Source organism: Microtus pennsylvanicus, chromosome 21 (genome assembly GCF_037038515.1).
Source record: "Microtus pennsylvanicus isolate mMicPen1 chromosome 21, mMicPen1.hap1, whole genome shotgun sequence".
In the NCBI taxonomy this organism is placed as follows: domain Eukaryota; kingdom Metazoa; phylum Chordata; class Mammalia; order Rodentia; family Cricetidae; genus Microtus; species Microtus pennsylvanicus.
Window position 1 is genome coordinate 17,408,714 of NC_134599.1, and position 17,146 is coordinate 17,425,859.

A 17,146-nucleotide genomic window follows, 5' to 3' on the forward strand; every position below is an offset into this window, starting at 1 on the left:
GATGCTTTTTTCTAAATTATTTGTTTCTTACTGAATTTTTATTGAATGATTTAATTTTTAAAATTTTATTACTAAGTTATAGAAAGGTTATATTGTTTCTAGACATTTTGAAATGTTTAGGTATAAAGACAGTAAATCTAACCAAAAGGAAATAGTACCAAATGCATGTGAAGTTAACAATTTTGTGTAAGCTGTAATTAAATATCAAAGCATATCTATTCATTGCTAGAGCTTTGAGACTTCCCGTTGGAATTGTATTCACACTGTATTGCTGTCCTTAACATCTACGTTTCACTAGGACTGACTTTTTAAAGCATGCTTTAGCTGGATACATGAAGCAGGGTAACTAACTACCTGGCTGTAGAAATACTCATGGAAAGGTGCTTTGGCCCAAAGATGTTAGTTAACCTTAGCCGAATTCTTGGAAGGCTTAATCTCATGTTCCTTCTCTAAAACAAGGAGATATTGGTGTGAGGTATGCTGGTGTATGTGCATGTGTGATATAGGGCCATGCATGTTAGGGTACACGTGTGGGGGCCAGAAGACAACTGATTCATGGTACCAGGCTGACACAGCAAGCCCCACCCTCGCACACACGCTCGCTCGCTCCCCCCCCCCAAGGTTTCCCTGCGTATCCCTGGCTGCCCTGGAATTCACTCTATAAACTAGACTGGCCTCAAACTCAGAGATCCACCTGCCTCTGCCTCTCAAGTGCTGGGATTAAAGCCACCATTACCTGGCTCACAGCAAACATCTTGATCCACGGAATCATCTCATGGGCTTGAAGCTCTGTATGTGGTTTACAAGTATTGTCTGTTTTGTGGGTGGCCTTTTTAGTGTCTTTTGAGAGGTCTCATCTCAGACTGGCCTTGAACTAAAGTCCTCCTGCCTCTTGCAGTTTATGTACTGCTAGGGAGTGAACTCAGGGCTTCCTGTGTAGTAAGCAGGAAGTCCCCCAGTGAGCTAGCTGCAGTCCTGTTCACTTTTTTTGCATACTTGGAAAGCAGGAAAGAAAAATGAGATCACCTGTCACCTGATGGGACATGAGTTGAGAATGCTGCCCCATATCCCAGAGTCTGTGAAATTCTGCCAAATTACTGCCAACATAGTAAAGTTTACTGTGTAGATTCCCTACAAGGAGAGACTTTTCTGTATGAAGACATTCCCAGTAAAGGATTTAAAATAATAGTGACCCATGTTTAAGGTCTTGGCATATATGAGGCATATCAAGTATAGCCTTCCTCCTTTCCCAGGTATTAGCTTGTAATTTTCTGGAAATTTTACAACTTAAACTTCATTTACAATGAAAATGTCTTAGCTCCCTGTACAATGCTTATGATCTGTGGTTTTACCTTACCAGTCTGTAATCCTATCCAGTGTGTTTCAGCAATCACCCTATGATGTGATGTCATTTACAGAAAAAGGGGGTGGTAATAGGTGGAAAGTCCCATCAAAAAATCCCAGGCATGGCGATGTATGCCTTTAATCTCAGCACTTGGGAGGCAGAATCAGGCAGATCTCTATGAAGTTCGAGGCCACCAAAGCTACTAAGTGAGACCTTGTCTTAAAAAAACAAAAAAATAAGGGCTGGAGAGATGGCTCAGTGGTTAAGAGCATTGCCTGCTCTTCCAAAGGTCCTGAGTTCAATTCCCAGCAACCACATGGTGGCTCACAACCATCTGTAATGAGGTCTGGTGCCCTTCTTCTGGCCTGCAGACATACACACAGAATATTGTATACATAATAAATAAATATTTAAAAAAAATTAAAAAGCCACAAATGATATGTATAATGGTTGTTACGATCTTAAATGTAACTCTTGAATCATGCCCACAGTCCGCTGGGCACAGTTCTTTCCCCAAGTGCCTCATTTTCTACTAACTTCTGTGCTTAAGTATATGTTAAAAATCTCTTAATAAACTTCTGTTTTGTTTTTCACACTGATTTGTCCTGGATTCTCTCTTTTTAAACAATTTTTCTCTTTACTTATAGGAATGTACCTGTATGAGTAAATACTGTGTGTGTGTGTGTGTGTGTGTGCGCGCTCCCACTGATGCCAGAAGAGAGTATCAGATACCCTGAAGCTCGAGTTACAGGTGGTGGTTCTGATTGATCTGGTGTGGGTGCTGGGAACTGAACTTGTGTTGTCTGGAAGAATAGCAAGTGCTATTAGCTGCTGAGCCATCTCTCCAGCCCAAGATGAGAGAAGCTGTTTTGCCAAGTTATGCTGCAATTCTTTTCTGTAGTGAAATTAATGCTACCCCTTGGTTGCACAAAAGTATTGGTTTAGATTTTTTGATTGTTTGGTTTTGGTTTGAGTCTTTAAGTCGGGGTCTCACATAGCCTAGGCTAGCCTTAGCTCTCTGATCCTCCTCTCATCTCTGCCTCCCAAGTGCTAGGATTACAGGCATGATCCACTCCTATTTTTTTAGATCTGCGTGTATCAATGTTTTGCCTACACATTTGAATGTGTGCCATTTGTATGCCTGGTGCCATGGGTCTCAAAAGGGGCCTCAGGTATCCTGGACATAAGAGTTACAGATGTGTGTGAGTCACCATGTGGTTGCTGGGAATCAATCTGACTTCTCGGCAAGAGCAATAAGTGCTCTTTGCCAGTTCTCCCCCCAGGCTTAGGTTTAATTTGCTGAATGAAGAATTTTTTAAACCTTATTTATGTATAGTGTTCTACCTGCATGTATACCTATAGGCCAGAAGAGGGCACCAGATCTCGTTAGATGGTTGTGATTGGTGGGAATTGAATTCAGAACCTCTGGAAGAGCAACCAGTGCTCTTCTGAGCCATTTCTGCAGCATGAATGAAGAATTTTTAATGCTGTTTTGACTTGTAAAAATTCGGGGGGGGGGTACTGAGAAGCAAGTGTCAGCTGTTTTTTTAGGTATTTTCTTTTTCTTAGCTTTGGTATAGATAATTCTTCTTATAAAAGGGTGTTAATTAGGAAGAAAGGAAACCTGAGCCCATGTGTGGGTCTGTGTCCCTGCCCTTAGACACGCATGCCACACACACAGATACACGAAAAAGGACATGAGTTTAAGAAACGTAATTCATGTCAGTGTGCAAAAGTAAACTTTTATCCTGTTTCAGCATGCCAATGAAGATGTGGAAAGAATGTTACTAGGAAACAAGTGTGACATGGATGATAAGAGAGTTGTACCTAAAAGCAAGGGAGAGCAGGTAAGAGTGAGCCGTGGTGGTGACAGCTCTGACCGAGTGGCTGTGGCGCTGCTGTGGTCACCGGGCAGGTCTACCAGGCCTTACATGAAAGGCTTTGCTTGTTGGAAACAACAGCTTGTCCTCTGAGAAAATACTTTCTACTGCGTAACTAACATGGGGGCAGGGCCACATCTGTGCCTCGTAGTTGTTACTCTGTGTAAGCTATACAGAAAAGCATGTCAGTGATGGTTTTTGTTGCAGTTGTTTTAATCTTAGAAGTTAATGAAATGTGTCAGTTATTAAGATTCTGACAATTGATAGCTAAGACTGGCAGGTGAAATTCAGTACATCACTCCAAACCTCTAACGTAGTTCCTGGTTTAGAGTATCTGAGATAAACCCCTCCGGTGGAGAGGGTTGTTTTTATTACCTAGGTCTGTGTTACATATTCTAGTTGGTACCCAAGCTTCAGAGTAAAGTTGTTATCTCCTCTAAGATGTTGCTGCCACTAGTTGGCAGTCCATATTTGACAGTTGCATGACGTTATTTTGCTTCTATTTTAGATTGCAAGGGAGCATGGTATTAGGTTTTTTGAGACTAGTGCAAAAGCAAATATAAACATCGAAAAGGCGTTCCTCACATTAGCTGAAGACATCCTCCGAAAGGTAAGTTCCTTTCTGCACTGACACTTTTGAATTTTTTGACTTGGTGATGGTGGTAGTGGTAGTTTTTGTTTTTGTTTGTGAGAGGATCTTACATGTACCTCTGGCTGGTCTGCAACTCTTGTTCCTTCTGTCTTAGCTTTATGGATGCTGGGATTACTCCACTACCTTCTGTTCTTTGTTTCTTTAAATATAGTATTCACATAGTTTGAATTTTGGTGCTATTGTTTCTAGAAGATCACCTTTTATCAATATTTGACTCTCCAGAATGAACTAAGGAACTTAAAGTTACATGTCTAGAAAACATGTGGCAGGGCTGGAGAGATGGCTCAGTGGTTAAGAGCACTGGCTGCTCTTCCAGAGGTCCTGAGTTCAATTCCCAGCAACCACATGGTGGCTCACAACCATCTGTAATGGGGTCTGGTGCCCTCTCCTGGCATTCGGGCATACATGGAGGCAGAATGATGTATATATAATAAATAAATCTTTTTTTGAAAAAAAGGAATGATGAGAGGGGTAGAAAGTCTTCCCTAGGGAAAAGCACACCAGTTGGCTATTCAAAACAGAAGGTCAGCCCTGAAAACATGCATGAGTAACATCATACAAACTGAGCAGGTTATATTTAGGAATAGATTAATGAAAAAAAGAAACCATGGGGAGGTTTGGAGGAAAGAAAAGAGAGAAAAGATGTAATTATATTATAATCTCAAAAAAAAAATAGAAAATGTGGCAACATGGAGGAGGAGGCAGTCAGTGTTGGTGTTCACTACCTGGTCTCTGTTTCACACGGCTCCTGTACAACTCCTTGTGGTCGGTGTGATGTTGGTGATGAAACCTGCAAAAAGAAGCAAAATTGGGGCTGAGAGTGTAGATCAGTGGTTCTCAGCCTGCAGGTTGCAACCCCTTTAGCAGAGCTCTATCTCCAAAAATATTTACATTACGATTCATAACAATAGCAGAATTACAGCTGTGAAATAGCAATGAAAAAAATTTTGTGGTTGGGGTCATCACAGCATGAGGAACTGTATTAAAGGGTCACAGCATTAGGAAGGCTGAGAACCTCTGGTGTAGGTCATTTGTGGAATGATAGATGTGGAAGGCCCTAAATTCAATCTCTAGCATTCAGAGAATGAGGGAAGTGTAGTATAAATATATGAAGGCTATTTTTAGTGTACTGAGCAGCAAAAAGCAGGTTAGAGCCAAGCATGATGGCACATGTCTAATCCCATCACTTAGGAAGATGAAGCAGATTGATCATATGTTGAGGCCAGTCTGGGTAATAAAGAGAGAGATCCCATCTCAAAAATTAAAAAAGGCCCAGTGAAAGATAATGGTTTCATTTAAAAAGACTATATGATACCAAACAGATAATATTTCATATAGCAAAGGTTACATATATCAAAGGAAGATCTGGAAAGGTAGGTTTTTAAAAAAATCTTTATATGTATGTTTTAAAGTGCTGTTTTTGTTTTGTTTCTTAAGCATTAATTGTTTGGGCTGGGAAAGCAGCTTGGTGTCAGAACAACATCTTTGTCATGCCTGAGGCTCTGGGTTCTCTGCTGGTGTAGTCTGCATAGTTTCAGGCAAGCCAGGATATGCAATAAGATAACCTTATCTCAGAAAAAAAGAAGAAAATTATAGCTCTTTTATATTTGAAAATGCCATGGAAACCTACTTTGTAAGTTAATCTTTTTAAAAGATGAGAAGGAATGTTTTAAAGCCAAGTGCATTGGCACACTCTTTTAATCCCAGCATTTGGTGGCTGGGACAGAATTGCATAGTGAGTTCAAGGCTAGCCTGCATACCACAGTGAGATCCTTTAAATCTAAAACCAAAAAACTGCTCAGCATAATGGTGCACACTTTTAATTCCAGCCTGATCTACGGAGCAAGTTCCAGGACATTCAGGGCTATATACATAGTGAGACCCTGTCTCAGTAACATCATCATCATCATAATTCCCCAAATTTAAAGAGTCCTCTGTTCTGTTGGGTTAGTGCCCTTTTCCTGGCCGAGAGCCAGATTAAAGTCTGCTTCATAAACTGAATTCATATTGCGACTCTCAAGTGTGTTACCAAGAGATGCCCCTTTGTCAAGATCTACACGGATCTCGCTTAAGTGAGAGAAAGCTGGACTGAGATGCAGGAGTAAACCTGAGTCACACTTACCCTGGGAACCAGAGTTCCTGGAGAAGGTGAACTCCTGTGCAGTTGTGTTTTCTTGGTGTGGCCTATTTGAGCTGCCTCTTTATTTTCTGTGTATTTTCCTTAAAAGCTGTTCAAGGAGCAAAGGCAGTGGTCAGGAAGCTCATGGGGTTTGGACAGTCTTGTTAGTCTGCACCTTGGTTCCCTGATGTTTACAGGGACAAGCCCATCTTGAGACAGCAAAAATAAGTCAGACAGGATTCTCACTTCAGATTTACTAGACGTTCTGAGGGCTCCTGGATTTTCCCTTGTTCTGCTAAAGATCTTCACTTTTAAACTATTTCATGAAAGCTGAGTTCTCAGGCACACCTTAGCCTTTAAAGTTCTATTTCTGATGTTCTAAGAATCATATTCAGGATGTTGGAGAAAGCAGAATGATATGATGGAGAAAGCCACTCCTAAGAGTTAACAGTCAACATTTTGGTATGTCCTTGGAGCTTTTAGAAAGTCTTGCCCACCCAAATTGCATTTTGTCCCTTTCCTCTTCCACTTACTCATGATTGAGATTGCCATTTTGTTTGTTTTTCAAGACAAGTTTCTCTTTGTAGCCCTGGCCGTCTTGGAACTTGTTTTGTAGACCAGACTGGCCTTGAACTCACAGAGATCCACCTGCCTCTGCCTCCCAAGTTCTGGGACTAAAGACACGCACCACCACCATGAAGATGGCCTAAATTAAAGCACTGGTACAGTAATATTAACAATTCAAATTGTTTTTGTCTGAAAAGGCAAATAACTAAACAGAGCAAGGCTTTGGTGTCCCTAGTGTCAGATGTGATCTAACAATGGTTTTTGTGAGTTATAAATTACTATGTTTTTTAATTGGAGGGGCAGGGTTTGCACAGGTTTCACAGCACACTTGTGGGGCTTAGAAACAGCTTGTAGGAGTTGGTGCTGTCCTATTTTAATGTCCCAAGGATCAAACTCAGTCATGAGGGTTAGCAACAGACAGTTACACACTGAACTATCTTGCCTTCCTTGCAAAACAAAACAAAACACAGATCTTGCTGTGTAGCCCTGTTCTTCATTTTCTGCCTTCTACTTTTTGGGATTACAAGGATGTGCCACCTCACCTGGCTTAATGATCCTAAATACTAAGTACTAATAGCTGAGGGCTAAGAGACGCCAAACCTGTTCAGAAGAGTTAGTTAGTCCGGGCGGTGGTGGCGCACGCCTTTAATCCCAGCACTCAGGAGGCAGAGGCAGGCGGGTCTCTGTGAGTTCAAGGCCAGCCTGGTCTACAGAGCTCGTTCCAGGACAGGCTCCAAAGCTGCAGAGAAACCCTATCTTGAAAACAACAAAACAAAACAAAACAAAAAGTAGTTAGTTAGGCAGGGATGGTTTGAAATGCTTTAGTAAGTATTGCCCAGAGATATCTGTCACCCTTCACAGAAGAAACACCAACTAAAGGACAACCACCAACTAAAGGACAACCAGGAAGAGTTTCCAAGTTGAGACTTTCATGGGGAAGGGACAAGCTTCTCCTGTGACTGTTGCCTTTTGTTGTGTAGCTGATATTGATGTGATTCTTCCCGTTGAGTCTGTTTTCATCCAGGCCAGTGTTTCCTCATGGCTTGCTTCCTTTTGTTGTTGCAGACCCCTGTAAAAGAACCCAACAGTGAAAACGTAGACATCAGCAGTGGAGGAGGCGTGACAGGCTGGAAGAGCAAATGCTGCTGAGCGCTCTCCTGCCCATCTGTTGCCATCACCATCCGTTTCTCTTCTCGCTGCAAAATAAAACACTCTGTCCATTTTTAACTCTAAACAGATATTTTTGTTCCTCATCTTAACTATTCAGTCCACCTATTTTATTTGTTCTCTCATCTGTGACTGCTTGCGGACTATTATAATTTTCTTCAAACAAAAAAATGTATAGAAAAATCATGTCTGTGACTTCATTTTCAGATGTACTTGCTCAGCTCACCACTGCACTTCAGTTGTATTAGAGTCCAGTTCTTATCAACATTAAACTATAGCAATCATTTCAACTCTATTCTGCAAAATTGTATAAGAATAAAAGTTAGAATTAACAGTTTTATTTTGTACAACAGTGGGATTTTCTGTCATGAATAATGTGCTTGAGTCCCTATAATCTGTAGACGTGATAGCAAAGAAACAAAAGCCAGGAAAACACTCATTTTCGCCTTGAATCTGTATGTGGGGTTAATTTTGTCCTGTGCCTTATGTGGAAAGGAACTTCTTTGGTTTTTCTTTTTTTTGTTTTGGTGGAAGCATGTGCAGGAGACATTTCATCCCAACATAAACCCGTTCAGATGCTGGCGGTGTGCTCGGCTGTAACTTTGACAGTAGTTAACTGAGGACAAAGGGTAATGCAGAAATGATACTTGATTTGCAGTCTCGTTTCCAGTGGCCTTGATACTTACACCGATTCCTGCCACCAGGTCCCCTGGCCACTCTGTCCCTGCGTCTCATCTTTCTGCATGCTGCTTTGTTTGCCCCACTACTCCTGGTGTGAGTTATTTAAAGATGAAAGGTTTGTCGAGTTTAACATAAAGCACTGATTTACCTTGCTACGTAAATGGAAAGATAAATTCTAACTGCCTACTATCAGATGTCAGTTAATCGGTGTTGGCCCCTCATTTACTCTCTCTCCTAAACCTGTCCCGCTGTCTGACTTCTGTTCCTCTCCCTCCCTTTGCCCGCCCTTCCTGTCTATCCACTGAGTTTATGAAATGGAAGAGTTAATTGCATGCACTAGTGTTTGGAGGGTGTTGTGGTTTGTCTTTCTAATTAGGTATATATCCTATTCACTTTCCTAGAATAAACTTCTTAACCTGAATTTGAGTAGTCTCCACTCTGGCAGCTCCTCCAGCAGTTTCATAGCCCAGGAAAGACTGGGTTTTGAAATAAACGTGAAGAACAGGAAGGAGGAGTGGATCTTAGTGATGTTTGCCAAATATATTGAGATTTGGCCTTTGAAGAACACTTCAGTGTTAAGTTGTCTTTACTGTAAGATTTAGAAATACATTATAATATTATTAATTTCAAGTCCTCTCTTCCCATCCTCTCAGAAAACTCTTAAGACCATGGACTTTAAAGACTACAAAGGACAGCGAAAGGCTTCTCACATGAAGCTGAGATCGAGCTCTGGCTTTCTGACCCTCGCCTCTCTTCCTTTTTCTAGTTTGGCTCCATTGCTTCTCATTAGGACAGGGTAGGCTAAGTTCCCTATGCTGCTAGCATCCTAAGATGATACCTTTGTGGAAATAATTGTGAATAGCATGATTCATTTCAAGCAGAGGCTGAGTTTAGGACAGCAGCTTCCATTGAAAAGAGTTCTGTGACACGCATCTTAATGACCTCTTGGCTCACATAAACAATATAGGGACATATCTGCTAAGAGAACCCATGAATTTTTCAGATAGTGCCCTGAAGACAGTTTTATATGCCTCACTGGTGGCTCTTAGTCCCCCCCCCCCCACACACACACTTGACTTTATCATTGTTTACTAGTAAAAAGCAGCATTGCCAAATAATCCCTGTTTTTCCACTCTGAAAAATGCAATGTTTAAGCTTTTGAAGTTGTAGGTCAAACCTGCTGTCGTTAAGTCCTTGCTGTTTGTGTTGCTTCCCTTTATCTGGAATGTGGCAGTCGCCGCTTTACTTTCAACCCTCTTTAATTCTTGATTCAGTGACTTAGGGTTTGGAGCTACACACTGGGATTTCGGCTAACAGACTGACAGTTTTGTTGTTTGCATCATTATAATTGGCATTGTACAGAGAAAGGGTATGGCTACCTTTTGTTAAATCTGCACTTTCTGAATGTCAAAAAAGGGAAATGGAGTATAAATCAATTTTTGTATAATCTGTTTGAAACCTGAGTTTTATTTGCTTACTATTAGGGCTTTGTCCCCTTTCTGTAAGTCTCCTGGGATCCTGTGTAGAAGCTGTTCTCATCAAACACCAACAGTTCAGTCCATTCTCTGGTACTAGCTACAAATTCGGTTTCATACTCTACTTAACAATTTAAATAAACTGAAATATTTCTAGATGGTCTACTTCTGTTCATATAAAAAGAAAACTTGATTTCCAACTGTGTGGTTTGGTTTTCATTTATTTTTAGAGTTGGAGGGTTGCTTCTGAAAACAACATAGGAGAGCATCCTGTTGAGCTTGGTAAAGACAGAAGGGAAATGGTTTTGTCAGCATTTGGGAGAGCTGTAGAGCAAACTTCTAAACCACGAGGAGCTCTAGGACGACTGCCCTGGTCCTCTCCAGCTCACACTAGTTCTATGTGCCAAGGGCCAAGTTGGAAGCACTGTTGACCCAGGGCACACAGATAGGCTCTCAGTCCTGAAGGATGGTGCAGCCGTGTTTAGACAGCCTCAGGAACCACGGCTTGTCCTTGCCCAAGTGTCGGCAGAAACAGTGCCTAACTCCTCGGTAAGCCTGGTCAGTAAGAGTATGGCTGCTTGTCTCTGCAGAAGAATCATGCACAGATGCTCACATGTAGTTTCTGAGAGTCTGAGTGTTTTCAATGCTGCCCCGCCCCTTTCTTTGTGACCCCCTTCTAGTTGTAGGAGTTCCACAGCTGCCTGAGGGCCTCCAGGCTCCCAAGCTGAGTAGAGGTGAAGACAGGGCGCGGCACAGTATAACGAAACACACAGAATGAGCTGCTCCAGCTGGACTCTTGTCTGTTTTCCAAGAATGGACTGGTTGGACATCCAAGGGAAGCCGAGGTAACTGGTGTGCTGGGAGAGCTTCAGCGGCGAGTCACAGCCCTCTGTGCTCTCACACTAACGGGTGCCAGTCGCGTGGTTGGCTCCTAGTGGTCTGGGGGGCGGGGCAGGTGAGAAAGGCCCTTGCAGAGCTAGTCTGGGGCTTGAGGACTGGAGTCTCAGGTCTCTTAGTTTAGGCAGGGGTAAGGCCCTCTGTCTGCTGCTACTGATTCCAGCGGTGGATACTGCTGGAGGGAGCTCCCTGTCAGGGCAGAAGCCTTAGGCAGAAGGAGCCCACATCTTTGTCTCCCAAGAATTCCCTGCCAGTAACCTGGGGCTTCTCATTTTACTGCATTTTGCTGGAAGCCTCAGGAGAAGATCTAATTTATTGAGACCAGCTGACCTCTGATTGGATGTGGGTACACAAATAAGGTGAGACTTAGTGAGGTCAAGAAAAAAGCTGTCAGACTGGACTTCCCACTGGCTGTCAAAATGGGAGGTGCTACAGCAGAAGTTGGAGTCAGGGTGGGAGGGTTGCTGAGATTATACACAAAAGCCACACCTGTTTTTTTGTTTCTGTTTGTTAATTTGTATGGATCTGTATGTGCCCATGCATGTGGGTGCCTGAAGAAGTTACAGGAGACTGTGAGCCGCCATGTGTGTGCTGGGAACTGAGCTAGGGGCCTCTGCAGGAGCAGCAAGCACCCTTAACTTGCAGGCCGCCTCTCTAGTCACTTTTTGTTTTTGTAAAGCAGTACTGGGATCAAACCCATTTTGTGCAAGATAAGCAAACACTTTACCAACTGAACTATAGCCCCAGTCCCTACAATAAACTGTTTTTCTTTTAATTCTTGTATATTATATTCCTCCCTCTCCTCCCAGTCCCTCCCCTACCCCTCCTCTCTCCTAGATCCAAGCCTGTTTCCCTCAAAAAAAGGGCAGACCTCCCAGGAATGTCAACCAGACATGCTGTGTCAAGTCCCAGCACGTCCAGGCTCTTCTCATAGTAAGGCTGCACTAAGCAACCCAGTAGGAGGAAAAGGGTCCTAAACGCTGACAGAAGTCAGAAACAGTCCCGCTCCCACCGCTGGGAGCCCTACAAGAAGACCAAACATAGCATATATGCGGAGGACCTGGGTCAGACCATACGGGCTTCTTGATTGTTAGTACAGTCTGTGAACCCCTATGAGCCCTGCTTAGTTGATTCTGAGGGCCATGTTCTTGACCCCTCTGGCTTCTATAATCCTTCCTTCCCCTCTTGGGCAGTACAATAAAGACTTAAAAAAAATCGTCATTACATTTATTTGTGTGTACATGCCAATAAATACTTTTTAAAAATGTTATTTGTATATGTTTATGTGTGCGCACGCCAGTGTGTCACACATGACATGGAAACCAGAGGACATCTTTCGTAGGTCAGTTCTTGTGGGTCCTGGGGATCAAACTCAGGTCATCAAGCTGGGTGGAAAGCTCTTTTACCTGCCCACTGAGCACCTCACTGGCCCAGTAGACACTTCTTGTGAAGCCAGGCCAGGAAGATCAAATGTGTAGTCTGCTTCCAAATGCCACATTGCAGGAAATATGAGGACAGGAACAGATCAAACCACATTAATCTAAACCCAAGTTGGCAAGAGTTTGCAGGACTTTTGACCCAGCCTCTCCCGTAATTGCATTGTAATGAAAAGAAAAAGGTAAGCAAATGAAACAGGAATGCCTTTAGCATTTAGAAGCTGGGCAGTGGTGGAAGACACCTTTAATTCCAGCAATCGAGAGCTGAATATTTGGTGCCCAGTTGGTAGAGGTTTAGGGGAAGGACCAGGGGCTGTAGCCTTAGGGAAGGAAGTGTGTTACTGTGGTGTCCTTTGAGATCTCAGAAGCCCACACCATTCCCGTTTAGCTCTCTACCTCATGCTGTGAATCAAATATGGAAACTCAACTACTGCTCCAGGGTCGTGCCTGCTGCCATGCTTCCCACGATGATGGCCATGGACTCTAATTTGTTTTATAATTGCCTTGGTCAGGCCAGGCGGTGGTGGCGCACACCTTTAATCCCAGCACTTGGGAGACACAAACAGGCAGATCTCTGTGAGTTCGAGGTCGGCCTGGTCTACAAGAGCTAGTTCCAGGACAGGGTCTAAAACTACAGCGAAACCCTGTCTCGAAAAAACAAAAAAAAAAAAAGTTGCTTTGGTGTCTTAGTGTGGCAATAGAAAAGTAACTGAGCTACTCCGTGGTATAAAAGTCAGTTTAATGCCCATCCATGACTGGTAATGCCTGTACCCTTGGCTACAGAGCCAGATCAAGGACAGCCTGGGCTACGTGAGACACTGGCTTAAAACCAGCCAAACAAGAACAAAATATGGGCTGGAGAGATGGCTCAGAGGTTAAGAGCACTGGCTACTTTTCCAGAGGACCTTAGTTCAATCCCCAGCAACCACATGATGGCTCACAGCCATCTGTAATAAGATCTGGTGCCCTCTTCTGGCCTGCAGGCAGACATGCCAGCAGCATATTGTATGCAAAATAAACAAATCTTTAAAGAAAGAACAAAATACGCAGACAAACAGACTCACAGCCCATCTGAAGAAGAATGCTGGGTTGAGACTCAGGTGCTAGCTGTATGGATTTTTTTATTTTTATTTTTTTTGTTATTTGTTTTGTTTTAACTTCCTTTGTGATTCACCCTAGGCAGCCAAGTTCATGAGCTGGCCTTCAAATTACATGCCTTGGGACCTCCTAGGAGCTTGTTAGAAACAGGCTTGCTCCTGAGCCTCTGCCCAGTCCTAACTCTCTAGAGCCCACTCCCATTCTGGAGAATGCTGTTTCTTCAATAAACGGCCTGTCTCCATCACAAAATGAAAGAAGGAAGAGAGTCCTAAGGAAAACCTTAGGGATAGGCATGCCCTAAGTGGTAGAGTGAGGGTCCCAGGCTTGGTCCCCCTCCCTTCCAGAAAAAAGGGGGTGTGAAGTATAGAGTCTCAATACAACTAGAGCCCAAATTTAAGCAACAGCCTAAATGAGTGTGGCCTGCATTGGTTTGGGAAGGGCTGGCCTGCGGTGTTTCTCCATGGCTGCCATTGAGGAAAGCACACCGTAGCCTGCGTGTCATCCGGCAGACGCTGTGATGTCCTCAGTTTCAGTTAACTGTCCTTAGATTTTGTCCTTACCATTCCTGATTGCAGTCCACCACTGAGGGTAGTCGGGGCAGAAAGGCCAGCAGCTAGTCAGTCACATCATGGTCAGTCGAGGGCAAAGAGAAATGAGTAAGTGTGTTGCCCGCTGGCTTTTTTTTATTCTCAGCTAGCTTTCTTCTGTCTTATGTGGTTCAGGATCCCTTGCCTAGAGAATGGTGTCACCCACAATGGAGTTTGTCCACCTCCATCCATCTAAAATCAAGACAACTCCCACAAACATTCCCCTAGACCAACCTAACTAAGGTGCTCTTTCCAGGTGGCTCGAGGTTGTATCAAGTTGACAATAAAAAAAAGCACAGCATATATATATATTCCTTTGAGATAGTGTCGTATGTAGCCCACGTTGGCCTTGAACTCACTTTGTAGCCACTTGAATTCCTGATCTTCTCTCCTCCAGCTCATTTGTGGTGAGATTACAGACGTGCACCACTTCGTCAGGCTGCCCAGGTCGGCCTTGGATTCTTACACTCAAATCGCCCTTCCATCTCAGCCTCCCAAATAGCTGAGGCCGTGAGCAGGAGTCCCTGCATCCTGCTTGCATTTCTTTTAATGCAGCTTCAATTATAACTCAAAAAGAACTTTAAAATCCAAGCTGCAGTCTGGTCAGGCTAACTCCTGCCAGTTGCTGGACAAATTAGTTGACTCAGTGCCCTTATCTCTAAAGGGGCCAGTGGGACAGCTCAACGGGTAAGGGTGATTGCTGCCAAATCTTATGACCCGAGTTTGATCCCTGGGACTCACAAGTTGGAGGGAAATAACCAACTCTTAAAGTTTGTCCTCTGAACTAGGCATTCACTTGCATGCATTTATGCACACACTCAAACATAAAGGGGGCTGGAGAGATGGCTCAGCGGTTAAGAGCATTGCCTGCTCTTTCAAAGGTCCTGAGTTCAATTCCCAGCAACCACATGGTGGCTCACAGCCATCTATAATGGATCTGATGCCCTCTTCTGGCCTGCAGGCATACACACAGACAGAATATTGTATACATAATAAATAAATATTAAAAAAAAATAAACGTAAAATAAAGGGTGATCTAGAAAGTCCCTTTCTATTAGACTCAATCGAATTGAAATATTCTTCAGTTCTGAGGGCTCCTTGCTTGACACACAAGACTCATAACTCCAGTTTTTCTGAATTGACCGGGTCTTGTCACTGTGGGGTAGGATGGGTGAGGATATGGGGACTATAAAATTAACCAGAGAGCCAGTTTGCCACCTGGTGGTCATTTTGGGAACTGCGGTTCCAATGCCCAGTTCTCAATGAAACATTTCCCTTAAACCAGCAGTTTACAACCTTCCAATGCTGTGACTTATTACAGTCTCTTGTGTTGTGGTGACCCCAACCATAAAATGATTTTCGTTGCTACTTCATAACAGTGGTTTTGTTACTGTTATGAATTGTAATGTAAATAGTGTGTTTTCTGATGGTCTTAGGTGACCCCTAAGGGTCGTTTGGTCCCCAGGTTGAGAACCACTGCCTTAAACACTTTGAAGGAAGAGGCTGGAGAGATGGCTCAGCGGTTAAGAGGACCTGGGTTCAATTCCCAGCACCCACATGGCAGCTCACAATGGTCTGTAACTCCAGTTCTAGAGGACCTGACACCTTACACCAATTCACATAAAGTTAGAGAAGTAGTATATGTATTTATTATTTATATAAAAACCAACACCTTGAGGATTTAGGGTATGTGTATCAAGTTGGACAAGCACTCTGCCAGCTAAGCCACACCTCCCAAATGCTGGGATTACGGGGTATGCACCACCAGCCCCATCCTGGTCAGTTCTTCATGCTAACGGAAAAGAGTAAATCTAACTAACAGGAAGGAAGCCAAAGGGTGAGGCGCTACATGGGTAAAGCAGGTAAGAATGTCTGCACCGAGTCTGACGACCTGAGTTTGACACCTGGGACTCACACGGTGGAAGAAGAAATCATCCAGATGCACGCCATGACGTGTGTACTCACGTGTACGTAAGCCATACATACATAGATGCAACTTTAAATGAGAAAGCAAAGATGAAATTAAAGGTTAAGATTTGAGTAACTAGGAGCCAGGCATGGGAGCGCACGCCTCTAATTCCAGCATACAGGAGGCAGAGGCAGGCAGATTTCTGAGTTTGAGCCCAGTCTGGTCTACAGAGCAAGTTCCAGAATAGCCTGGGCTACACGGAGAAACCCTGTCTCAGAACACCAACAGACAAACGAGCAGCTGGAAATAGGGAGGAAAGCAGGCGGTGTGCTATGGCCTGAGGTGACGAGGCGGGCCCTTTAAGAGGGTATTAGGTTGTGGGTGCTGGGCCTCCCTTACAAAAGGGAACAAGGTTGAAGAGAACTTTCTCTTTGCTCCTGCTTCCCACCACTTGAGGAAACAGCTGGACAGCTTCACCTTGAACTCGAGTTCCCAGTCTCCAAAAGTGAGAATACCTTTCTGTTCTATATAAATTACCCAGTCTGTGGTATTCTGTGACAGCAACGTAAAAATGAAAGAGTTGAGGGACATTAGTTTCAGGATGAGAAAGACATGGCACTCACACCACACACATGTAGTTTTCTGTTTTTGTTTTACTCTTTGGGGGCCCTGCCACCCAGCTCCCAAACAACTCACACATGGAGGCCGATTATTACTTATAAATGGCCAGCCTTAACTTGGCTTGTTTCTAGCCAGCTTTACTTAAATTGTCCTGCCTATCTTTTGCCTTTTCCTTTTCTTATGTCTGTATTTCTTACTTTCCTCTTACCCTGTAGCTGGCTGGGTAGGCCCTTAGCATCCTCCTCACCTTGTTCTCTTGCTCCTCCTTCCTTTTCTCGCCTTTTCTCTCCTTCTATTTATTCTCTCTGCCTGCTGGTCCCACTATCATTCTCCTGCCTTACTATTGGCCGTTCAGTTTTTTATTGGACCAATCAGGTGTTTTGTTGTTGTTGTTGTTTGTTTGTTTTTCGAGACAAGGTTTCTCTGTGGTTTTGGAGCCTGTCCTGGAACTAGCTCTTGTAGACCAGGCTGGTCTCGAACTCACAGAGATCCGCCTGCCTCTGCCTCCCAAGTGCTGGGATTAAAGGCGTGTGCCACCACTGCCCAGATGTAACACATCTTAAAATAATATTCCACAACACACACACATACAGCACACATACACACTACACATACATACCAATAACCTAGAAGATTACCTATGCCAAGAACTGTCTTTATGGCATTTCAGAACTGCAAGAAAAGGAGTTTTGTTATTGTTTTCTTGGAATGT

General features: G+C 43.5%; 1 protein-coding gene across 1 annotated transcript in view; it reads left to right on the plus strand.

Annotated features, from left to right (window-relative positions):
• Rab10 (RAB10, member RAS oncogene family) overlaps positions 1–10,086 on the plus strand; it is a 60,420-nt gene extending 50,334 nt beyond the window's left edge. The window contains exons 4-6 of the mRNA XM_075955829.1: positions 3,103–3,192; positions 3,734–3,835; positions 7,629–10,086. Coding sequence (XP_075811944.1) covers positions 3,103–3,192; positions 3,734–3,835; positions 7,629–7,712 — 276 coding nt within the window. The 3' untranslated portion in view covers positions 7,713–10,086. The remainder of the gene's footprint in view (positions 1–3,102; positions 3,193–3,733; positions 3,836–7,628) is intronic.
• The last annotated feature ends 7,060 nt before the right edge of the window (positions 10,087–17,146 follow it).